At 42.3% G+C, this 27,167-nt stretch overlaps 1 protein-coding gene across 1 annotated transcript in view; it reads left to right on the forward strand.

Moving 5' to 3' along the window:
• GALNT9 (polypeptide N-acetylgalactosaminyltransferase 9) overlaps window positions 1–27,167 on the forward strand; it is a 274,101-nt gene that overhangs the window by 88,261 nt on the left and 158,673 nt on the right. Inside the window, exon 3 of the mRNA XM_083150046.1 lies at window positions 26,742–26,908. Coding sequence (XP_083006172.1) covers window positions 26,742–26,908 — 167 coding nt within the window. The remainder of the gene's footprint in view (window positions 1–26,741; window positions 26,909–27,167) is intronic.

Below are 27,167 nucleotides of genomic sequence, written 5' to 3' on the forward strand. Positions count from 1 at the left end.
CAAGTACATGGTAAATATGGATAGTTGCATCAGGGGACAGGACATTGAAGCAATCATCCGGGTGGCAGAGGTTTATATATTTTAAGAAAGGCACATGAGGAGAGAGGGCCCTGCTCCTGAGAGCTTACATTCTAAAGGGGAGGGTTAGACAGACAGGGATGACACAGAAGGGAAAGAAGTGGGCATAAACAAAAGATTAGGATGAGAGATGGTCAGGTTTTATGCAGGAGGGTGGGAAGAGGTCAGCTTAGTGTTTGATATTTTAAGTCTAAAAAAGCGCTGGGTCATCCAAGAGTAGATAGCAGAGAGACCGTTGGAGAAATGAGTGAGGATAGAGGGAGACAGATCAGGAAAGGAGAGGTAGATTTCAGTATTATCAGCATAGATGTGATAGTGGAAGTTGAGTGAGCAAATTAGCTCACTGGGGGGGAGATTCTCTAAACTAAAAATGCGGTAAAAACCCAGTTATCTGGGGTTTTACCGCATTTTGGGATGCTCTAAACATCCCCCGACAGGTTACCGCAATGGGGGGCATCGCCATAAAAATCTGGCGATGCCCCATAGAAGCCTATGGGCTTCTACGTGACCCACCGCCACCCCGCACCGACCCCCATCGCCCTGCACCGACCCTCCTTCACAGAGCTGTGCTGCCCGGACCTGTGACCTCCTCTTCCCTGCACTATAATCCTCTTCCGGGTCCAGGAAGGAGGAGAGCCTGGTGCAGAGAAGAAGAGGACCAAGAATAAAATGTTGGGGGACACCTACTATCAATGTAAGACCAGGAGAGGTGAAGTCATTAGAGGTACAGCTGGGCATTTTCAAAACTGACAGTGCAAATGCAAGCATTAACAGTGATAGTAAGAGTTCTTTGCAGAAGCCTTGTCCCAGGGATGTGATTGGCCACCAGCTTATTAAGCTAGACAGTCACAAAGCAGGGATGCCCATTGGTGAATTAAACAATTGACATTTTTAATGTGAATGGTTTTATACCCATTAACCAGAAGCATAAATAGAACTTTGTGTGCTTCATAGCAAAATCTTGAAATGCCTCTCTCCTTCACCATTGTTACTACAGGGATATGGGAGCATTGTTGGAGAGATGAATGAGTTGATATAGACAGACAGAGAAGCATATGGGGACATCAATGGGTGGTTGGCCTGGAGGATATAGACAGACAGATGGCTGAAGCATATTTGAGCATAAATGGACAGATGGACAAAATGGGTGCATAGACCAACAGAACAATATATAGGGACATAGGCTGACAGAAGAGGGGTGGATCAATGTGGTACTGTCACCTCAGACAGCATCCGGGCCTCCTTCTCCTTCAACAAGTGGCTCTGGGCAGTGACAGTGGCTCAGCCTCCCGCCTCCCTTTCCTCCAACAAGTGACTCCAGGTAGCGGTTCCACGTACCTCCCCTCCAAAAAGTGTCCCGCATCCTTCCCAACTGCTGGGCTTGAAACCGGCGAGCAGCAAATAACTACTGTATTTAAATTAAAATGGAAAAAAGTGTGCAATGGGATTGCCTGCTGGGCCTTGGTACCCCTCAAGCAGCCAGGCCCCATAGCAGCTGCATCACCTGAATCTTCTATATTTAAGACAATAGTAAACTCACAGATGGCCATCCCTACAAAGGAGGTGAGGCTATATCTGTGGGCAATGCATCCAAACAGGCACAGTTAGAATAGCTGCAATGTTGAATCCTAAATAGGCTTCCTCGTTGTGACAGTGTATTTATTAGCTGATAATAAATTATTTGCTAATAGCAAGTAAGTACAAGTAAAGATAAAACTTTGTACAATATCAATTATAAGTTAGAAGGATGATGTGTACATTTGCAGAGTGATACATTATATTTTCATTAATATCGCACATTAGTTATCATATAAGTTCACTAATATTTTCATTACAATAAACCAGTTTGATTTTTCTTAAATCCTTACTATATACTGAAATCACTGAGGGCAATTATCAAACAATTCCAATCTAACAATAAAAGCAAATGTGTTATACGTTGCTAAGTATAGATTTTCTCCCTTCGATATTAGTAATTAACTGATGCCAGAATCCATCACAAAAAGGTCTGTTTCACAAACATTGGTGCTCCCTTGTTCTCTAGCCAGAGGACAGGACTGCCAGTAGGAATTTTGGGGCCTGGGACACATTTCTAGTCCTGGGCCCCCTCACATAACTTACTGCCTGGCTTCGGGCACCAACCCCCTTCCGCTGTGCCACCTGCACTCAGTGCGCTGAATAAAGCTCTTCTCCCGGGACACAGGCTTCTTCACCTCCGTACCCCGGTGGCCAATTAAATGCAGCACCGGCTGGTGAACCAATCAGAGCTTGCGTACTGTTAGCCAATCAAAGCGGCTGCCGGTATGCGAGCTCTGATTGGCTAACCAGCCAGTGCCACACTTTAATTAGCCACCGACATCCGGAGATAAAAAGGCCTGTGCTCTGGGAGCAGGAATTCGTTCAGCGCACTGAGCTCAGGCAGCACAGCGGAGACAGCCAGGGTGGGGGGTGCAATGGGCAAAATAAGTGGCCCGGGCCCTTCCCTCTCTCTCAGCTGTACCTGACAGAGGACAATATTAGCCATCCATATTGTGAACATTTATCAAATAAATATTAATGTTTATTAATAGAGATTACTGTGAAACTATAGATTAAAGAAATTTTACAGCCAGACTTACGGCAAAATGGAAAACGATAAAAAAAAAATAGATGTAGCAAAATAATGAATTGCTAGTATTTAATTTTGTTATATTTTAAAGAGGGAATAGTAGCATTTATTTAGCATGCCATTTAAAAATCACCTTGCTCAGGATTATATAGTCAGTTACCTTAAAATAAACATAACCTCGCCTTGCAAATTATGGTAAATACGTAATTTCAGGGAATCAGTCAGTCCCAATATATTGTCTGGTCACCAAATTAGTCATGTGAATCCAAGCGCCACGCAATTCATATTTCACCTGTATCCAACAAGTGTCAGCTGTTAACAGTATTGTAACTGCACGGTTTATGCACCTGAAATTTTACTTCAAACACATTACTGTGATGGAGGCCAGGGGTAACCACGGTAACAGCGAGTAATCTATCAGAAATGCTTCTGCTCTCTGGAAGAGGAGGTCATCCTGGATGAGAACTGCTTGGGATTTCTCATTTCCACTAGCTATTATATGTAGAATAATAATAGCTCTTGATGCCCATGATAAAACAGCTGAGGAGGGACACAACTGCAAGACAAATTGTATGAAGCCACTGAGTTTGGGTCATAGAGAACAACAAGAAATGGACATTTAGCTTCTTGTAAAGCCATTTCTGCTTTTAACATATTGGCCCTTATTTTGGTTCACTCGCAGATGCAACATCCTTCTCAAATGGACAAAACCATGTGCACTGCAGGTGGGGCAGATGTAACATGTGCAGAGAGAGTTACATTTGGGTGAGCTATTTTGTTTCTATGCAGGGAAAATTCTGACTACTTTATTTTTACACTGCATTATAGATCTCATTTTGAAGTAACACTCCACCCAAATCTAATTCTCTCTGCACATGTTACATCTGCCCCACCTGCAGTGCACATGGTTTTGTTCATTTGAGAAGAAATTTGCCTCTGCAAGTGAACCAAAATAAGGGCCATTGGGGCAGATGTATTAAGCCTTAACAAGAGATAAATGCAAGGGTGATAAGGAGAGATAAACGTCCAGCCAATCAGCTCCTTGCTGACTTTTTTCAAACACAGCCTGTAACATGGCAGTTAGCAGGTGATTGGCTGGACATTTATCTCTCCTTATCACCCTTGCATTTATCTCTTGTTAAGGCTTAATACATCTGCCCCATTGTGTGAACTGACACAGCTTTATTTTGTCACTTATAAAAAGCAATATACAGTCTTGTGATGTTTGCAGGTACCATTGGGTAACCTTCCAACATGCAGTGAAAACTCCACACATTTAAATTTTCAGAGGTTTGCATCAATCCACAAATGCATTCAAGTGGGTCGCAGTGGTCCCCGGCAGTACATTGCCCATATAATGCTACGGGCTGTGATGTTCCGGTACGCACCATACGGAAGATACATTTTTTTAGACCTTGTGCAGCACAAGAAATTCTGAATTCCCTTAGAAGCATATGAGTTTCTCACCACAAAATTTCCCTTCTGAATGCTTTGGGGGAATTTAATAGGATGAGAGATTCAGAAAGTGAGAGATTTGATAAGAAATCTCGAGGGTTTTTTTAAAGCGGCAATCATTTACATTGCAAAACCAGTTTGATTTTGAAGTGTAAATGATTGGCGCTTTAAAAAAACCTGGAGATTTCTTATCAAATCTCTCACTTTCTGAATCTCTCATCCTATTACATTTCACCCATAATCTTGTTTTACACAACTTTTCTTTTATCTGAATTTATATAATAAATGTGAGGCAAGGTTGACATTTTTTGCGGATATTTTGAACATCTCTCACAGAGATGTTGGCACTCAAAGGGTTAATACCCTACATGTTGTTTTGGGTTCAAATGTGATCTTCAGTTTCATTTATGAATTGACATGGAGAACAAATTATTTTGTTCTTTTTTTATGTATAATTAATAATGTATTTTTATATTTACATTACACTGATTAAGAAAATTCAAGTTCCACTTAGGATTTTATTTTTTCAATATGGGTGTGGTCGTATCAGTTAAATAGTTGTTAAGCCTATATTTGTGCTTCCATTACTGTAGCAGTGGGGAACTACATGTTTCACCAGGTACATACAGGCTGCCAAAGGAGTGTGGTATAGCTCACAGACAATGATTAGGTTGGAAGTTGTTATTGACAAACAGTAGACACCGATAAGGTTGACATCAAAAGGTTGACACATACAAATGTCAATATGGGCTTTTCACATTTCTTTGGGTGTCGATGTTGGCACCATAGCAGGTGGATGCCAAATTAGCGCACAGTGTACCCTCACATGGCTCGGCTTGCATGACACCCTTAATTTGCCATGCTTCAGGCCAGGTGCCACTTTACCGTTCCCAATCGGAGTCCACGTTGATAGTGAAGTATAAAAAAAATCCCAAAAAAGGGGAAAAAATCATTGTGGACCTTCTCATGTGTTATCAATTGCCACATTAACCTAATGATTGTGTCACCATTTGTCAATGTCGACCTTGTGCATGCGGATCTTTTGGTGTCGACCTACTGTTCACCATTGTCTGTCAGCAGAGGCATACCTAGATATTTGTGGGCCCCATAGCAAAAGTTTGTAATGGCCCCCTATTTAGCAACTGATGGTGATAAATGCATGTAAAACATATTACTTATACCGTGTTCTCACTGCCAGTGAGAAATACACGGCTTTTCCCTGGCATTAAAATGCCGGAGACTGCAGGGACGGACCCCCATTCTCACTGCAAGGCAAATTCCCGGGTGACGAAGTCTGCATACCCGGATCTCAAACACGGGTAAAAAGAAGGGTTTTACCCGTGTATGAGATCCGGGTATGCGACCTGTTCACACTGCTGAAAAACCTGTGTTAAAAGGCAAATTCCCGGGTCGACATACTAGACCCGGGAATTTTCCTGCAGTGAGAACGGGGTATTAGACAGCAAAGATGGGCCCCCTTCAGCTCTGTGCCCCATAGCAGCTGCAACCCTTGCAGCTATGGTAGTTATGCCCTTGTCTGTCAGCAATCCAGATACAATGCCAAAGGATACAAACATTTAAACCATATACTGTTGGTCGTAGTGTTATAGTGTGGCATGCCCATAATTACAGCTGATTACAGTGGGGAACTCCAAATTCACTCACCCCATTACTGCAAGTTTTAAACTAGAGGGAATTTGATGCTTTGGTACTTGTGTAGTTTCACGGCGCCACTAGATAGGATACTAGATCGTATACGATTTAGTATGCGATTTGACATAAGATATCGCATAAGATATAGTATAAGATTTACTATCCATTTCATTACCCCACTATCCACTAGGGCGTGGAGTTGACTTTATATAGCGTGGCGAGCGCAGCGAGCCACCGAGCCCGAAGCGTGGCAAGCGCAGCGAGCCCCGCGAGGGGACACGGATGTTGTTTCAAAGCAAGTCACCAATATCGCGTGCCATTTGCATGCAATTCCATAAAATACATTCCGTGTACCCTCGTGGGGCTCGCTGCACTCGCCACGCTTCGGGCTCAGTGGCTCGCTGCGCTCGCCACGCTATATAAGATCAACTCCACGCCCTAGTGGATAGTGGGGTAATGAAATGGATAGTAAATCTTATACTATATCTTATGCGATATCTTATGTCAAATCGCATACTAAATCGTATACGATCTAGTATCCTATCTATCCTATCTAGTGGCGCCGTGAAACTACACAAGTACTGATGCTTTTTATCTAGCTTTGTTTATTACAAAAACAATAACATTTAAAATATAGGTGCATCTCAAAATACCAGTATAGAGGTGCTCCCGTATACATGTGTTTTTCAATAAAAAATGTGGTACTTGTTTCCTAGCATGGCGCCCACTAAGCAAATAGCTTAGTGGGCTATTCAGCATAAGAAAATTGCATCGCATTGCATCGCATCATGCCTCACGCATCCAGCAATTATACAGCACAGCTGTCTTCTTGTATATATATTCAGCTGCTGACTGCAATATTCAATAGACATCATCTCCTGGGACCACGAATAAAGAAATCGCAGCATGGTGAGAAACGACAAGCGGCAGTCTGGAAACCAGTGTGCCGCTCTCAGGCTCACCTTCATCCGACACACCACATCGACTCCTTCAACGAAAGCCGCATGGCGTGCCCATTTGCGCAGTTCTGCGCCACAGGAAGCAGATCCTTAGCCTGGAAAAAGGCAACAGCATCCTCCTCCGTCTGCGGCGGTGATAACATGTTAAAAACTCCAGCCATCTCGATCAAATATCTATCAAAACCAAATAATCACCAGAAATCACCACCAGCTCTGAGGTACACCTCTTGTCACCACAGAATATCACCGCAGGGTGATTTCTGAGAGGATATGACAGGGGGAGGGAATGACAGGGAGCGGGAGCGGGAAAATCACAGCGCAGCGCATCGCATGCTACTGTTGTACGTGATGCGATGCGATTTCAGTACGTTTGCGTACATAATAAATCTGGGCGCCCTGCTAGGAAACAAGTACCACATTTTTTATTTATTTTTTGCTTAAATCTGAATGTTACTTCCCAGCTTAGTCTGGTTCTTATAATTCTTCTCAGACAATATATTTGTTTTCAAGCATTCTTCTTGGCTGTTGACTTAATAATACCTTGTTCTGTATTGGATTGTTCTAAAGATTTGGAAATTATACTTTCAGCAAGCTTACATTGATGCTGTGTAAGTGGCTTAATTTGCTAGAAATACAGATCAAAGAGAATTTCTTAAGAAAAGGGTTGATTCTTTTCATCAAATTGCAAACATAATGACATGGATAAGAGTAATTTGTATTAAAGGGAACAAACAGAATTGACATTGGTATTTCCCAATAAGCAATATACTTACAGTAGCTCAATGCTTATTGCTTACCTGTACTGTGTGAGCATTTCATGTTGCAAATTAACATTTGCTTCGGTTTAACTTATATGTGTGTGTGTGACGGAATGTTAGTGTCCTTAAAAATAAATGTTTTTCTGCAATAAACACCAAATGTAATGAGTTATCTGTATGCTAATAGTTATAGTAATTGAAAATCCTTTACTTAAGACATTAGTTGAAGTCAAGATGTGGTGAAAATGTACTTGAACCTTTGGCTTCAGTGTGCGCCTGTACTAGCTGCAATTAAATCTTACATGACTATTCCACAGACCGCCTTTATGGCTTTGTTACAAATCCTGGGTGAGATTTATTAGGATGAGATATTCAGAAAGCGAGAGATTTGGGAAGAAATCTCCAGTTTTTTTAAAGCGGCAATCATTTACACTGCAAAACCAGTTTGATTTTGCAGTGTAAATGATTGCCACTTTAAAAAAACTGGAGATTTCTTCCCAAATCTCTCACTTTCTGAATATCTCATCCTATTAAATCTCACCCCCTCTGTTTACATCACATCTGACACTGAAACCGATATTTGTTGATGGACAATTTCACATATTTTGTTTTGGATTTATATATAGAATCTGGTCATTGTACAGCTGTATTTTTCTGTTCCTGTTTGAGTAATATGATTGTAACCTAATCAGAATAATCAGGAATAAAAGATATATTAATGGGGTCAAGACTACAATGATACCCCTTTCACATCATACAAATACCCCGGCTCCCATCCAGGCTGACATGCGTTGTGAAACGGCCATTTTAAATTACCCTGGTCCAGCACCCCAGCCTTCCGAACCCGGATAAATCTATGTTTCTATATCAGCAGTAGAAAGAAAGAAGTAATAATGCACCTGTATAGGTAATTGGTACAACCTTATCTGGAGTACTGTGTGCAGGTCTGGAGGCCATACTGTATTTTCCGAAGGATATAAATACATTAGAGACTGTACAAAGAAGGGCAAATAAAATGGTGCATGGCCTACAATACAAAACTTGCCTGGAAAGACTAAATTATCTTAATATGTATAGTTTAGATCAGATAAGGGAAAGGGGGGACATGATAGAAACTTTTAAATACTGTATATCAAGGGCTCTAACAAGGTACAGGAGGGAGACATTCTTCACAGGAAGAGGAGCAACAGAACACGAGGACATGCACTGAAACTAGAGGAAGATTCAAGGGAAATTTGAGGAAAAATGACTTCACAGAAAGAGTAGTAGATAAGTGGAATAGCCTCCCATCAGAGGTGGTAGATTCAAATACAGTAGAGCAATTTAAACATGCTTGGGATATGCATTTTGATATCCTTACAAAAAAATAAGGATCAAATATGGTTTGAGGTAAAATGTTTAAAAAAGGAGTGGACTAGATGGGCCAAGTGGTTCTTATCTGCCGTCAAATTCTATGTTTCTATAAAATAAGGGTTAACCACAGGTCAGACCCTGGTTTCTGTGCAGTGGTCCCATTGACTCTATAGGGAGAAGGCAGCATTAGCTCCAAGCACTGCCTCCTCCCCCACCCCCTGATGATGCGCCTGCCTCCTTTCTGACTTCAGTAACCCAGCTGATTGTCGGGTTGCTCGGGGGGACTATTGTTGCAAATGATGCGTCACTACAGGGATGGACCCATGTCCTGTGTGTGACCCAGCATTTACAATTTGAATGGGGTATTACTGAAGTTGCTTTTCCTAAACTTGGTTTCCATAAATCTTTCTGTGTAAACAGAGGGTTCATGTATTTTGATTTCAGAGAACTTCTTTTTGTCCTGGCATTGCTTAATCTTTTAAAAAAAAGGACAACTGACCTGCACTTCAGAACTAGACATTTCAGTGCCATGGTCATGTCAGCGCAATAGTGCGCCCTCCCTCTTTCCCCATACCTCCTTCCCTAGACAAAGATATTGGGCCAAATGTAATAAGGTTAGCGTTTTCAAAATGCACAGTTTAGTGCTAAACCACAAGGTTGACCTCTATTGACCTTGCAGTTAACCATATTATTGCATTGATTTACTCCATAGACTACAATGGCAAAATGGCACCATTAAAACCTATGCAGGAAACTGACAGTCAATATTTTTTTATATTTTGACTGATTGACAAAAGATTGACATGGTCAAAATGTTAACAAGGTCAAAAGGTCAACATAAAAGATTGGGTTGCAGCACAGTCCAAAATTCAAATAGGGTAGCCACACCAACTGCCAGTGAGTCAGATTGGAACAGCACTTGGTGGCAATTTTGCTGTGCCTTGCCTTTTTCAATTTTGACGTGAGCTGCACCCCAACCCCCCCCTCGAGCCTCTTTTAGTTTAGCATAACCATAAATCTCCCCTAACCCTAACTGTCCCCTCCCACTGCTAATCGGAATCACACACACACACACACCCCTGGAGCCTGCTCACACCGCCACTGGAGATACATTTCAGTGGGCGCCCTTACCCACCTGCCTGCCTTTCTGTCTGGATCAACCAGGTGATGCCATGCCAAGTAACTGATCCACAACCAGATGGAAGACAGTCGGCACAGTGAGCGGGGAGAGCATCCCTGGAATGCTAGGGTATGATTGTGGGAGCTTCCCAGCAGACAGTCACATAACTTCTCCCCATCATCATACATGTACCTCACATAGCTGCAGACACACCACCAGCCTGCAGCGCCATCTGCTCTCTGCACTCACAAGCTGTTTCCTAGCTGTGGCTGGTGGGGAATGCATTTTGCAACAGATTCCCCGTGCCAACCCACTGGTGAGTATATTTTATTTTCTCCTGTGGAGGCATATATCTCAGGTGCAGGGTGAAAAAGTGATTTGTAACTACATGTCAGGGAGTTTGTGAAGGTGACACCTAGAAGCGCGGACATGCACTGCTACATCTGAGAGGAGTATCATAAAATGACTAACATCCAAACCGAGATAAGCCGCCAAGCAGTCAGATCTACTGTACTTGTTGAAGAAAAGACAGTGATGCATGGCAGAGCTTGTTCATGTATTGTGTTTTACAAGTAGTTCCATATAAATGGCCATAAGAAACCTTATTTAAAGTACATGTAGCCATAGAGATCATTGGGGCAGATGTATTAAGCCTTAACAAGAGATAAATGCAAGGGAGATAAACATCCAGCCAATCAGCTCCTTACTGACTTTTGCCCTGAGGAAGCCGGCACGACCGGTGAAATGCGCATAGGCGCTTGATGTAGGATAGCTTAAAATGCAGGAATATTACCAATGAAATGTTAAATGTTAACAAAAGGTTTCACGTACTCCAAGTGTAAAAATATCAGCTGAGAGCCCCAATGACACCACGCTGATGCCGCTTACCAATATCAGGGGAAGCGGTTAGTGTTCACAGACTGCACGAGGCAACACACAGCCAGTTGCATCACTGAGCGGCATAATAACAACTATCCGTATACTATTACATGAATGCCATAAAGATATAGAAACAACCAGTCTGCACAAACCGCATGAGGCGGGATACAAAGTGCTTACTATAGCACTGATTGATGAATGAATAAGAGTGTTTTGTTTAAGTGGTACAGAGACGCCGCATAATAATAAGAAAAGCGGCCAGTGTACTCAGACTACACAAGGCGGTATATACAGTAAAGCGCCGAGTGCTTGTTGACCTTCACACTGGTGATCTTCCATCCGGATACCGAAGTAATAATAAAGTGATGTTACTACTTTAAATAAAAATTATATGTATTATTATTATTACAGGTTGAGTATCCCTTATCCAAAATGCTTGGGATCACGAGCATTTTGTATAAGGGATTTTTTCAGATTTTGGAATATTTTTTTTTCATACTTACCAGGTTCCCTGGTGGTGCCCCGATGGTCCCCCGGCATCCACGGTGGCCTCCAGGATCCTCTTAAATGGCATCTCTGATCCCAGGGGTGCGCGGGCGTGCTGGTGACGTCACCGGCGTGCCTGTGCAATGCACCCCTTGGTCCGAAGATGCCACTGAAGAGGATGCCAGAGGCTGCCGTGGACATAAGGAGACGAGGTACAGTACGTGTGAAAAAAAAGGGTCTGGGCGAAAAAAATACAGAATTCTGAAAAACCAGGGTTTTCAGAATATTTCGGTTTTCGGAATACACGAATAAGGGAGACCCGACCTGTAGTAGTAGTGGTAGTAGTAGTAGTAGTAGTAGTAGTAGTAGCATTATTATTGTTATTATTATTACTAGAATTATTATTATTATTATTATTTTGAATTGAATTTTAAATTTTAATTGTATCTGGACCTAAAATCACAAGACTGAGACTCACATGTACTTGACTTAAGAGTCCACTACTGGCTGTCAACATAATAAGTTGCTGTTTAATGCTACCAGCTTCTATCACTGGGAAACTAGAAACAGTTATGGAATCTCCCGGTGGGCCCCACCTCCAGCTATAGGGAATCATGTTCCTGACTGTGCACATGAATTTGAAATAATACATATGTTACATTATACTGCACAGGACTACTGTATTAATCTGGTACATTATCATTCATACTATACACTAGCAGTATTTAGTATACTTAACTATACTCTTTACCGTCTAATGGTTATTCTTTAAAATGACATAGGGGAAGTTGTTACAAAATACAGAAATTCAAATGTTTAAAAAATCTTTCATCAGAACCAAACAGAAAAAATGCACAAACTAAAAAGTGTTTTTTCTTCTATTTATATTAAGTGTAAATTATATTTAATAATTATCATTAACAATAAAAAACATGATCTTAACAATATGCCCCTAATGGGGGTAATTTCTTACAAGGTCGGGGCAACTTGTTTCCAAAGTAATAATCTATACAATATCCTAATATAAAAAGCATTTATTAGACAACTTTCTATGTATATCACAAAATCACATTTGGCATATATTTGGTATAATGTCAGACATCATTCATCACAGTGCCCTAACTATTTATGGGCGAGTAGTGCGCCTCACCAAATGCAGAGGTTCTGTAGGTAAACCCTTGCTCGCCCCATTGCCAGTGCTTCTGGCTTGCAGGGTGCATAGAACGGCACCCTGCACAGCCAGGAACAAGGCAGTGATGCCCCAATGGTCTAGACTCTAGAGACTGCTGCCGGCCATTATGCCCCCGGTGCTTAATGTCACACATAAAGGAGGCTGGGCCAGCATAGATCGCAGGAAACGCTCACTGACTCATTGTTTTTTCTTCCAATTTCTGATTTGCAATTAGTGCAAGTAAATGTTACAGTATCACCTCTTATGCAAGCAATGTGAGCCCACCCGCCACACGCAACACTTACTGGACCCACTCCTGGTCAGATTGTAACTCTGCACACAATAGTCAGCAATACTCATCTTCAGAACTCACTCTCTTTTTTTTTTGGAGATTTTGATGTTGTATTCTTAAGGGGCCCATACACCAGCGGAGAGGATTCTCAGACCCACCGGCTTCACCGTTCCACCCACTGGATGTGCTTATTAGCAGCCAGCAATGATTGGTAATCTGTTGGGTGATCTGGGATAATTATATGTTATCATGTTAAAAAGACCAGATTACGCAATCCCCACCAGGATCGGGATCTTTACATGTTTAATATCCCTGTTCCCCTGGCACGAACGTCAGGGGATTGATTGCCTTTAGTATATTAGATTTTTATTTTTGCCCTCATTTCAGAGTAAAGATTTTTGAACTTTCTGTAATATTTCCTTTTTTTTCTTTCATTTTTATGTTTGCTTCTAGTTTTAGCTGGTCTATAATGAGAGTTCCAATGAGTATCGAGGTATCAAAGTTTTACATTTATGCCAGCTTGTGCAACCTTTCCTCTTTTGCCTTTTCAAATGGGCGAATCTGCTTGGGTGTTTTACACTGCCTTTTATTGATTCCCCTTACAGATGGTTAGGGTTCTATCTCAGAATCTTGTTGGTGTAGATGGTTAGGGTTCTAGCTCAGAATATTGTTGGTGTACGGACTGTTGCTCTTCATCCTGGCTTAATGGCTTAGTATGGGGTGATCTTTAACCACTGATGATAGAAAATCTTTATTGATAAATATGCTACAGTTAAATTGGTCAAATGCTAGAGATTTGGAATCCAGGCTTTATATTTTTAGGTGTTACAGTGAGAGGAAAAGTGTGTTTGACGACAGTACTGTATGTTGTAAATTGCCATTGTATTTTTCTCAGCACTGCTTTTTATCTATCTTTAGCATTGTTCACATAGTGGGGTAAATGTATTAATCTGCCCCTAATGCTTTAACAGCCCAGCAAAGATGCCATTTGGCACGAACCATAGCGCAACATAGGCGCGGTTTTAGATTCATTGTAACAACTAGCCCCTGCATTCCCCTAAACTATACATTACTACAATTTTTTTTAAACGTTGTTTTTTTAATCTCTTCCACTGTGAACCAGCAAACCCAGGCCACGTAATAAAATGTTAAGAGTCAAGTGTGTGTGTGTGAGTGGTGAGGAGGGGAGGCTATTGGAGGAACTGCGGCGTTAGGGTGCAGCCCTGCCTAGGGCACCTACAAACCTTCCATCGGCCCTGTGTTTATAATTCTGTATACAGCACTGACTAAAGCTGGCAGTTTTATATAACAATAAGGATCATAATAACAATAATAAAAATAATAATGTTTGCAGCTAGAGTCAATCAAGTACAGAGAATGGTGAAATCACAGGGGAATGCAGCGACATCTGGTGGTATCGTCTGTTTGTTAGTAGCTCCTGCTGTAAAACATGAAATACTTTTGAATGACTACAGTATAACAATATAGAGAATAGGGGAACATACTGGGACAAAAAGGGTTATTCTGTTTGGTACAGTGAAACGTACGTACGGTCCGTCACACCATACGTTTCCCTTACGCTCATGGTGAGCGTAAGTCCGCCCACAGAACAGCCACACACGGATGGTCACAGACACCGACAATGGGGAGTGGCGTACACTTCAGCGTACGCCACCGTGTACGGACGGATCTCCCTCCTAGCCACCGATACCTGGCGTACATCAGAGCGTACGCCACAGTGCACAGACGGATCTCGTCCGTTTTCCCACCGTCACCTTCCGTATATCTGAGCGTACGCCACATGCAAACATGTTCTAATATTGTACAAAATAAGACTTTAGAGTGTGATAGGCAGATGTTGGGATCCTTTGTTAAAGATATGTGATTGCAATAATGTGCTTGGTGGCATCTTACATACAGAATGTGCTACATAAAATTCATAGCAGATATGAAAGTGCATAAATGTATGTTGGGCAAAAATATACAGATTGAAAATAGTGGCCATGGCCTTAGGACATTGCTCCACCACCATTGCAAGTAGAAATTGAGTCCAAAAACATCCTTGTTGCTCTTAGACGTGGTTTATGTGTCTTTTTCATAATAAAAAACTGGTATGTTTGTGTTACAGTGAAAAAGTTGACACATGTCGACTTCTGTGAATTGAGTGTCCTGCTTTTTAAAGTATACAAAAACACTTTCTGAATGGGTGTAGATGGTTATAAAATAACTACCTGAACATATATAACCAGGTATTAGAATGAATATTAGCTAAAATTAAACCAACCTTTACATGTTGAGAAGTGTAGAAAGATAAGGTTCCAATGTGTTTGAGTGCTGTGTGTGTGGCTTGCAGGTAGTGAAATAATGGTTTTCACTTAATAGGCTGCAGCATTGCTTATTACATTCAGGTGTATGTGTTTGACTAGTAATCAGCATCAATTAGCAGACCGAGGCGTCCGCTCTCATGCGGTATCTCTAGGGGTGGTCTGGAGCTATCTTTGGCGTCCGCCTGTTTTTGGGCCAAAATGCACGGCGTGTTCACCGATCGAGGCGGTTGTGGCACCGTGCATTTTGTGTGCACACCCCCGTGTATGCCCATGTTTACGCCCAGTTTTCCTCATTATTCCGGCCGCCCCCATAAAAACGCCCACATGCCGCCCACAATGACCGTACTCTTGCGGACAGGTTTTTTCACACGGAGAGACCCGTCCGTGAGCGGTGTGAGGTCGCCGCACATGCGCATTGTGAAAGCTACGCATGCGCAGATGAAAAAAACCCGATCCGCCCGTATACGGTCCCACCGTACCAAACAGAATAAACCCCATAGTTCTATAGCTTCATTCCATTTTATATATAGAATTGATAGACATGCGTGTGGTACACTGTGCACATATGCGAGGTCCCCCTGTGAATAAAGACCGCGATGGCTAGCCATTGCTGGCCCATCACAATATGATTGACAGCCAGTCGGCGTTTGTAGGTGGCTCCCTAGCATTTTTTGGGAATGCCACCTAAAAAACCCAGATGGGCCTGGCCATTGGGAGAGAGGGATGCTATGATCACCAGAGGCCCCTGATCTCCCTACATCCATCACAGCGCCAAATAAGTCACCTGGGCTGACCGACCAGAGTGATCATGCTTTGGCCAGGGGACCTTGCTTAAAAAGGTTCCCCAGGCTGTGGCATGACCCGTGGCTTGTTATACCTGGGTGGGGGAACTGCACACTGTTTTTTTAAATGATTTTTTTTTTTTTTACACAGGAAAGAAAGCATCATATGGATCTGACTGATCCATGCGATTCTTCATGCTCATCCGTATTTAGCTGCTGTTTAACCCGGCAGCCAAATACGAATGACTTCACCATCGAAAAATATGAATCCTGAGAATACGGACGCTTAGTTAATTATCCGTATTCTCAGGTTGTTTTTTCAGCCTGATCACAGTCGATCCCGTTTGTACGCGATCGTAAAAAGGGATCAGCTAAGTTCGGCTGAAATTTCCCCCCAAGAACCTAGCTACTGTCAACACATCCTAATTAGACTAAATTTATCCTCACTGGTTTAACCCTTTGAGTGGTTTGTTTTCCGGGGGCAGGACAAACCTACCAAGGCACGTTTGTCCTGTCCCAGAAACACTCACCACAGAAGGGGCAGCTGCTGCCTTCTGCAGCAGCCCCTGCTCCCCTGGGGCTGCTGCTGTCTTCAGCTGTTTGCAGCCTCTCAGGGAGGCTTGGGTGGCATGGGGGGCTCAGATGCACTTGGGCATTTATGTGTTCGGGCGACCAACTCATGAGCACTCCCGAGCAGCCCCGATCTTTCCCAAGTGGGCCTGCTCACTGGGGCAAATTATGGAGAGGGGTGGCGACAGGGAAGCCCCAGCAATCCGGCGTACATTCATCGGGGTGGGAAATGGTGGGAACGTGAGTGCAGGGGGGGTGGTCGGGGTGTGCCCTAGAGGTGGTGCACCAGTGGTGGGTCCGCTCCTGCAGTGCATACCAACAAAGTGGTTAAAGCTCACCTGACAACTAAATCATGGATTATAAAGGTGAGACAATCACCAAGACAGCTCCTGCATTACAGAAGAAGCTGTCACAGGTTTAAGAGAAGTGAGCTTGGGGTGCATGAGAAAGATGTAATCACAAAGATTTTAATAAAAAATTAACACAAATATACACATATGGAATTCCACCGCACTCACCATTCCCATGAATGGGGCACAAACCTGCACTCACCACTACCAGGTTGAGTTGCAGTGTCCTGTGACCACATTGATTAAATAAATAAAAAACAGAGAACCAAGCACTCACATACATACACTGTGTATAGACATATAAGGAGTGAGTAGTACTAGACAAGAAATTAATCCCATAATCCCAAAGGAATCCAAGGGATTCTTGACTGATAGGCACAGCAAAGGTTCTCTCCAGTTAGGCGTCCCTAGTAAAATCGTAAAGACATGAAAGCCCATATGTGAGTTACTGAGATCCTTAACCAAGGCTGACAGTTTTAAAGTGTCATCTTTTTTTTATCTCTCAAGAGATCTGTGAGTCGGGTGCAGAAAAATAAGTTTAAAGGATGAGGCTTTTCAATTGTTCGCCTCTTGAGCCTGAAATATTTCAGAATATGTATATTTATTTATTTATTTATTTACAGTTTCTTATATAGCGCATCAGATTCCGTTGCGCTTTACAATAGTAGACAGTAATAAGACAAACTGGGTAACAACAGACAGACTTGGAGGTAGGAGGGCCCTGCTGCAAGCTTACAATCTATAGGGACATAGGAGGGAAACACAAGGACAGGCACCAGTAATAGCATAGCAGTCCCACCATAAAAACACATCTTAAATCGGGATTTCATTTCTTAAGCTGAGTACACAAAAGGGGCAGACTAGATGGGCCAAGTGGTTCTTATCTGCCTTCAAATTCTATGTTACACACACACACACACTAGATAATATGTGTTTGATCTAGCGGATTGGACTGAAGGGGCACATCGTCTTTAGTGTGTACCCGTAATGTTGCAGATGATGCATGCGATCAACATAGGCGAATCTAGAATTATGGTAATGGGTGGTCCCAGATTTAGACACAATAGTAGGGGGACCTTTGTGCGGCGTAGCCGCACGCCAAAAAGGGGGCGTGGCCTCATGGGAAGGAGGCGTGGCATCACAAAAAGGGGTGTGGTATTACACTTTAGACCATACATAGTAATGCCTATTACACATTTTAGCAAACTCCGTAAAACCCATTACACATAAAGCCACACGCCGTAATGCCAATTACACATAAGGCCACACACCATAATGCCCATTACACATTGTGCCACACATCATGATGCCCATTACATACTATATAACAAACTGTAATGCCCATTACATATTTGCCACAGAAGTGCTGCTTACCTAAGTGCTCATTGCAAGGGGGTTCTTGCTTGATGGCACCATAGTACCCATTACACATGATGCCGCACACCATAGTACCCCTTACACATGATGCCGCACACCATAGTACCCATTACACATGATGCTGCACACATAATGTCCCTTACACATGATGCCGCGCACCATAGTACCCATTACACATGATGCCGCACACCATAGTACCCATTACACATGATGCCGCACACATAGTACCCATTACACATGATGCCGTGCACCATAGTACCCATTACACATGATGCCGCACACCATAGTACCCATTACACATGATGCTGCACACATAATGTCCTTTACACATGATGCAGCACACATAATGCCCCTTACACATGATGCTGCACACCGTCATGCCCCTTACACATTAAGCCACACATTATGCGTAATGCCCCCACATACCGCCACTTGTAGCGTCCCTTAAGCAATGCCCCCAAAAGTGCCACTTACTGTAAATTTTTATATGAGCCTTCACTGCTGCTGCAGGGAGAGATGGAGAGCGGTGCAGCTGCTTCTATGGGGAGAGGAGCAGAGCGCAGCGCAGAGAACGCTCCCACTCCCCTCCTGGTGTCCCCTCTAGCCGAGTGGACATTTGAAATATTGTGCACGTTGTTGTGTGTGACGTCGGGGGAGCACGTCGGGCGCCGGCACCACATGATTAAAGGGGGGGCGGGCTGAGGTGAAAGTGGGGAGAAGAATTGGAGCGGAAGCTGCAGGGGTGACAGTCAATGACAGCTGGGCAGAGAGCGGGGGGCTGCCCGGCTGTATTCAGAGCACTGCAGGTCACGGCTGTTTGAAATAATACCCCTTTCACAACAGAAAATGCAGGGATTTACCCAGGAATATGGTTCCAGGATCATGCAGGGACATTCCCAGGCTGACCCCCTAGTCCCTGCATTTTCTGGTGTGAGGGGGAGAGACAACCACTCCCCTCTCCCTACCCTCTTTAACCAACCAGCTATATCTTCGGAACCAACTGACCCATTTACATGAGACCAGTATCATATTGAAGAACTTTTGAGTTGGCTTCGAATGATTTTAGTCCCGTGAAACTGGGCTGTTTGGTTCCAGAGAAATCTGCCCTCAAAGAACATAAACAGTCATGAAATTAACATTTAAGAAATGAAAAAAAAAAAACGGTTTAACCTCAATATCCCTGGAACCAATTAACCCATATGGATCCAGCCTAGTATCAGATTGAAGCGATTTGGGTTCGACTGAGTGAGATTAACCTCGAGCTTCAGTGATGCCGAAGGGGGAACTGTCAGCCGTTGAACTGGGTGGGGGTCGGAATTAGCGGGTCCCATGTTATCCTATAGGGAAAACGTTCCAGCTTTGCCTGGCCATATCTCCGGTTCCCAGGGGGCTAGAGACACGGGGCTGGGCTCGTTGGAAAGCCCCATCCCTCAGCTACAAAATGGGCTAATGGGTGGTCCTGTGCACCCCCGGACCACCCCCTAGATTCGCCTATGGCGATCAAGCATCGTCAGCGACATCACTCATTAGCTCTGCATGCAAGACAACCTTAGCGAGGGCCATGCTGCCAGGTGCTCCAGTGCTACCGCCAAACGTGTTTCTAATTGACGATGTTGGCTCCTGTCACATTCAATGTCGCTGTGTACACATGTAGTGTAAGGTGTTCCCAGCTTTACATTCATTAAATGCATCTTTGGTGAAGTATAATATTATTCCCTTATTATTTATCTACTGTATATTTATTATTTTTTCCTTAACAATGGCCATTATGGGGCTGGTTAAGTCCATATATGAAACAGTTGGGAATATATTTACAGTACTGTATATTATTAAAGAAAAATAATAAAATGGATAGACAAATGTTTTATTGTTTTATCGTTAGCACAATGCAGTTAATTGTTTATTTAAAATTAGTCTTGTTATGCATTTATTGCGCTGTTTTGACATTGTACAATACCATATTCCATACTTTCCCAGAATGGCCAGGGGGCTCCCGCCGCCTGCCAAACCTCTCAACAAACCCCACCTCAGTTGTACAAAGTGGGAGTCCAGGGGCTCCTATGACCAGATTCACACTAAACCGCCATATCATGACCCCGTCCTAAGCCTCACAATACCGGTAAACTTGCAGGGGTGGGGGCCACAGTAACACAATAGTGCATGAGCCCTGTCCTGCCTCCTATTGCATAACATGCCCCCCCCCCTGCAATGCCCTCTGTTGCCCATCCCCTGTGATGTGTCAGTTTGGCTGCCTCAGAGTTAAATGTAGGCAAGTATACCATACTGTATTTGCCCCATCTGAAAGTCGTTTGCATGAAATAGTCACTGAATCCTGTTTCCTGTGTCCTAAAATCCAAATTTGGTGATATTCTGGTAGTTAGATCAAGATACAGATGAATAGACTATGTCCATAGGCTATACTCCCCTAACAGTAATGTAAGTATCAATAGTAAAATGTGTCACTCCAATAAAGTATCCATGCACAGGGTCTCACATGCCTGACAGACGGGGGAAGTTTACTAAGATCGAATGTTTACCAATGCACCCATTTGTACCCACTCAATGTTAAATATGGTCAGTAAATTACCATCTTCTAATTTACTATCAGCCGAATTCTGGTGTACGAAATAATACACCACAGATAGAACTCAGCCATGAATATCCATGAGTTCTTTGGTGGTGTGCTCCTTATATAACATTCGTCCGTGATTCATTTTCCAGGTGTATTTGGCTGAAGCATGCACGGATCAGTGAGATTAGTGCAGGCTTCTCTGTGTACAAAATAGATAACTAAATAATAAAAATAAACAGCATGGGATCCCCCTTCCTGAAGATAACCAGTTCCAGGCTCAATGAACAGTCCTGGTTGCAGAAATACAAGGGAAAACATCATATGGGGTCCTCCTGTATTTCTATATCCAGCACCAAGCTTTTGTCCCAGTCCAGGTTCTCAAAATTCTGGGGGGAAAAGGTCTCCAAAAACCAGAAGTGCCAGGCCACAGCCGGTGGAAACTATTAATATTAATTCATCCAGCCAAAACATGACACCCTAAAAGGTCAGCCCAGGCCATGTTCCTGGGGTAGTAGTGACCCACCCAATAAAGCCCCCCCCCCCCTTCAGGCTGGTGGACACTGGGCTAATGGCAAATAAAGAGTTAAATAAAAGTGTAAAAAATAGATATTCGGTTATGGAGTAGAAGTACAAGGCCCAGCAAGCCTCTCCTGCATGCTGGAAGAATCACAAGTCCCAGCATGCAGGACATTAATGGGCCTGCTGGGATTTGTTCACTACAGAACCAATAATGCAATAAATGACACACACACACACAAAGTATACATTTATTACACCCTTCACACATCCATAATTACCTATTTTGATCACGGAGTTTTGGTCCACTTGTCCATGTAGAATCCAAAAGGGTACCTGTGAAAAAAAATTATACTCACCATCCATCTGGTGTAGATTGCATCATATTGGACCAATAGCTAACTTGATAAGTCCAGGTAAACAAAAAGGAAATATTTCACCTTAGGTTTGTGTCTAATCCATACAGATAGATTGAATGAACATCAACTTACATCAGACCAATGGTTCCCTTTATAAGTTTAGTGTCACAAATAGGGATATAATTCACCTTAGAATTGTGTCTGATCAACACAGATGAGTGTCAGTTGATGATGACAAAGTAAAGCAATAAGCAACAATTTTCCTTAAAAGTATACACTTTGTGTGTGGAAGAAAGACACACACACACACACGCGCACACACACACACACACACACACATACATACACACACACATAATTAAATCTGGAAATCCAACACACAGTCATATACAGAAGATGGATTAATATACTTATTGTCACATAGAGAAACAGTAAGCCTTAGTATCATTGTACATCAGAATCAATGTGTTATGACATATGTGACTTGACACCTGTCTTAGTGCAAAAACATTTCTCCCAAAGGATGCCAAACAATCAATAGATCAACACCTGCTTGCATAAATAACTAATAGGTTTACAACAATTGAAAATATCTGAGTTTACCATACAACATAGGCATACCCTACAATGCATGATGGACATATCCTGGAAGGACTCACCTTAGTGGATGCTAGTGGTGCTTACCCGCGAAAGTCCTGCAATCATGCATGGGTGCAAGTAATGAATGTAGATGAGAGACACAGATCTTGTACAGAGCGGAGAGGGTGGGCAAGTATATATTTTGATATATGTCGGTGTAGTCAGGTAAATGGCTTGATTTGTGAGTAGAAATATTTTATATTGAATACAGTAGAATACAGGCAACCAGTGGAGCGACTGGCAGAGCGGATCAGCAGATGTTGAACATCTAGCTAGGAAAATCACCCTCCAGCTGCATTCAAAATTTATTGCGGTGGTGAGAGTCTTTTCTTAGGAATACCAGTAAGGATGCTAATGCAATAATCAATGCGTGAGATAATGAGTGCATGGATTAGAGATTTGAGGGTGTCTTGTGTGAGATAAGGTTGAATTATGGATATGTTTTTTAGATGTATTTAAAATAATTTAGAGACAGATGTAATGTGAAGAAGAAAGGACAGTTCAGTCAAGGATAACACCTAGGCAGTGAGCTTGTGGATTAAGATTGATTGTAGTGTTCTCAACAGTGATAGCAATATCAGGTTGGTAACTACTCTTGGCTGGTGGGAATATAATTAATTCTGTTTTCAAAATGTTGACTTTGAGGTGGTGAGATGACATCAAAATGAAATGGCAGAAAGGCATTCAGAGACACGGAGAAATTCATGGGGGGATAGATGATTTGAGTATAGATTGAGAAAACCAAACCTAAGACTTAGCGTTGTGATTATATAACTGATAAAGGTAGTATAGAGGAGGAAGAGTCAGAGAAGTGAACACTGAAAGAGCGAAGATAGGTAGGAACCAAGAAACGGTTGAATTCTGAAGACCTAGGGACTATATTGTTTGTATGAGAAGAGAGTGGTCAACCATGTCAAAGACAGCAGAGAGATCTAGAAGAATAAGAAGTGAGAAATGGCCTCTTGATTTAGTAGTGGCCAGATCATTCACTACTTTAGTTACTGTTGCCTCAGTGGATTGTTGAGAGCGAAAGCCTGACTGAAGTGGGTCCAATAAGTTGTAAGAGTTAAGAAAGTGTGTGAGGCGATGTAGGCAAGTCTTTTAAGTAGCTTGGAGAGGCATGGGAGGAGCTGAGAGATGGGACAGTATTTTAAAAGAGTTAGATTATCAGCATTGTTTTTTTTTTCCAGAATGGGAGTAGTAACTGCATGTTTAAACATAGAATGAAAGATACCAGGAAAGAAAGAGAGAGAGAGGTTACAGATTTTAGTTAAGATTGGGATAAGCGCAGGAGATAAAGTTGTGAGGGTATAGCATCAAGAGGAGAAGTAGTAGAGTAGAAGAATGAGAAGAGAGTTGATACTTCATCCTCAGTTTTAGGATCAAATGACAAGAAAGTCAATCAGCACCATAACAGGGCTTTACAGGGCCCTGTGTTGACTATGCCCATAGAGTTCACAGTACTTTCTGGATTTCCTACGGATGCTGCTGGTGGCTGCACAAGCTGCAGTGTGCCGTTCCATGCACCTTACCATGGTACAATGACGGTGCCACCCACAGAGCCCCCCTGCACACACCCCTAGTTTCGGCCCTGTGTCCAACGAACCTCTCTTTGTAATAACATCTTGAATCTGCACAGTGCAACATGTGCTCTGAATTAACTCCCATAAGTTATGTCTGCCCTGAATAAAATGTTTGCAACTGGTGCTTTACCGTATAGTACATGTGGACTTTTTAGTAGAATATCAATGAAATGCAGCTTGAACATACAATACAGTACATTTTTCAGCATATATACATTATAATATAGACAAAAAAAACCTGTTACATGATATACAGTATGTATTAGTTACATGACAATATTGTGTGTGATTGACAATTACCCTAAAACCATAGGCGTGTACAGCATATTTTATTAGGGGTAGCGCCGTCAAAGGTTTGGGTCTAGCACTACCTATTGGGTGTGTCTAGCACTGCCCTTTGGGTGTGTCTAACACAATCAGGCGTGTCTACCATCATCTATTGGCACTCGCTACAAAATAAAATGTCTTTCAGCCACACCATAATTCTTTTATAATTACTTTGTGTAACAGTACATGCAAATAAAGTCAAAAACATATATGGATGAAGCAGGTATGTAGTGATATGACAATGGTCTAGTACAAATAACAATGCAAAACACCCTCCCGCCCTCTACGGTCAGCTGACGACTGTCGTCTCTCCTCCACCCTGATCACTGCTTCCCATGCTAGAGTACAGGACTTTGCCCGTGCTGCACCCCTTCAGTGGAACGCACTCCCTCGCTCCATTAGACTCTCCCCGACCTTGCAAAGCTTCAAACGGGCACTGAAAACTCACCTATTCATCAAAGCGTACCCTTCCACTGCATAAACCAGCTGGTTCTCCGACCCCTTGCCTGTTTCCTGTTTACATCCTGCTATCTAACCACCACCCCCTCGCTTGGACCTCTTGTAATCTGTCTGTCTCCCCTTCCTACTAGATTGTAAGCTCCTCCGAGTAGGGCCCTCTTCCCTCCTGTTGTCAAAGCCCACTTCTCTTCACATTTCACTCACAGCTCTCCTTTACTCCAACACTCAGTGACCATCTTCATCTGCATACTCCTCTCCATCATTGGCCTCAAGCCTCTAGTTGTATGTTGATTGAGTCCTCACTACTTATATCCAAGCTGTAATGTGTATTGATCTGTGGCGCTCTTTATTTGTACTGTATTTTTGTTATTTATTCAATGTTATGCCAAGTTTTGTTTCCCTGTATTGTTCCTTTGTACGGCGCTGCGAAACACTTGTGGCGCCTTATAAATAAAATTATAATAATAATTGATGGGTGCTTCTTTTAATGGAATACAGTGTTTGGTAAAAGGTATTGCTGGTATTGCTAGCGAAAGGGAGATGCTCCTAAGGTGGGCACAGCATTAGGGTGTGCCTGTGCACCCCTAACACTCAATGTGCACAGGCCTATGAACACAACCACTGCATTTGTGAACTCTAGATTCAGAGAAAGCCATATTATTTTGTCACCAATAAATATAACATTTTGTACTAATTCATGTTTAATGTTCACACCTTGTTTGTGGCAAAAACGTAGCAGTTTCTTGAGATCGTCGCCCAGACTGAGATCAGAATTAATAATGTGCCAATGCTGCATTATTGCCTGTCATACTTTATTGCATGCAACTGAGTCAGTATTAACAAATTGAATGCTCCCAGAATTGTACTATGCTGTATGCAGATTTATCAACAAGTGATATTCTTGTTATCACTCATTACAAATGTTAAATGTTCCTCCAGCCAATCAGTTCCTGACAGATTTCAAACTCATGACAGTTAGCTGATTGACTGGAGCACCACTAACATTCGTAATGAGTGATAACAAGAATCGTTGATAAATCTGCCCCTATTGTTTTGCTTTTAAGCAACAGTAGATGATTTAGGGATTTATTTAGTAAGATAGGAGTTCTATTGAAGATCAGAATCTACTTATTTTTTTAGCACCTTATAGAAGATAACATATAGAACTCCCATCTTAATAATAAACTCCTACTGACTTATTGTCATAGCAGCCAGACAGTGTATCTTAGTGTTTATGGATGAGATGCCTGTCCAGACTCCATCCACTATGCCCTGAACTGTTATCTGTACAGTATTATGGGATAGTTACTGTAGTAGTACAATATTAAATTCATGTGTGTTCAATTGTCTGTACCCTAGGGGTGTATTTATGCGGGTGAGTGTTGATTTATTGATTTTATCACATCCCTTGAGAAAGATGCTTTTGCACTGAAAATGCTGTCAGGTCATCCATATCATTGACTCATTTCATTCAGCCGAGCACACTGCTGCTAAGCTGTTCTTCTATTTGCCAATAAATATTGTATTCCTATTGCTGAAACATAGCTTTGGTGTGCTGGCTTACTTAGGTTTTTTTTGTTAAATAATAGGGGGCTGTGGAGGGGATAAAGTATTGGCTTGCCAGCGGTGGAGGGATGTCGTGGTGGAGGTCAGGCTGTGATTCAGATGCAGTATTATGTGGTTACAAAATAAATGCAGTTGTGCTTATATATATCTATCTGTTTACTAATCTTTTCTACACTTAGTTCCACTGGAATTGTAACTTTATTTATTTTTCCTTTACTGCATATTTCAGCATAACCGGTTTAAAATGTAACATTAAAATATACAAACTTATAATAAATTTGTAATTGTTTATCTGAGGGATCGATAAGGAGTCCTCTGGGCTGTGAATCAGCTTTTACAGTCATTAGGTTCCCTGGTATGGTAACCCTTTTACCCCGAGACATAGAACAGGTTTCCACGTGGAGGAGATTAGTTTATTCCTGTGGTACAGGCACTATGTTGTTTGTTATAAATCTGTTCATCATCAAATGTGTTCCTTTATGTTTTCATTTCACCCTTACAGATGTAAGCTGATGAGTTACCCTGATGACCTTCCTCAGATTGCGGTGGTCTTCATCTTTGTAAATGAAGCTTTGTCCGTCATCCTACGGTCCGTGCACAGTGTGGTCAACCACACCCCATCTCATCTCCTAAAAGAGATCGTACTAGTGGATGACAACAGTGACAATGGTAAGTGACTTCTGCTACAAAACACAAAAGGATTTCCAACTACAGAAATCAGTTATTCTCAACATGTCCCAAAACATTCGGCATTGTCTGTATACAGTAAATATGGCAAAAAGAGATAGCACTAGATTTGTACTTTAATACATGTTATTAAAAGTACTATAATGGCTAAAATATTTGTTTTATAATAAGTTATTAGTTTTCCAAGAAAATTAGTCATTTTACCAGGTTTGTGAAGGAGTATGGCCCTCACATTGCATCC

The sequence above is a fragment of the Crinia signifera genome, chromosome 1, assembly GCF_055691185.1.
Source record: "Crinia signifera chromosome 1, ASM5569118v1, whole genome shotgun sequence".
Classification (NCBI taxonomy): Eukaryota; Metazoa; Chordata; class Amphibia; order Anura; family Myobatrachidae; genus Crinia; species Crinia signifera.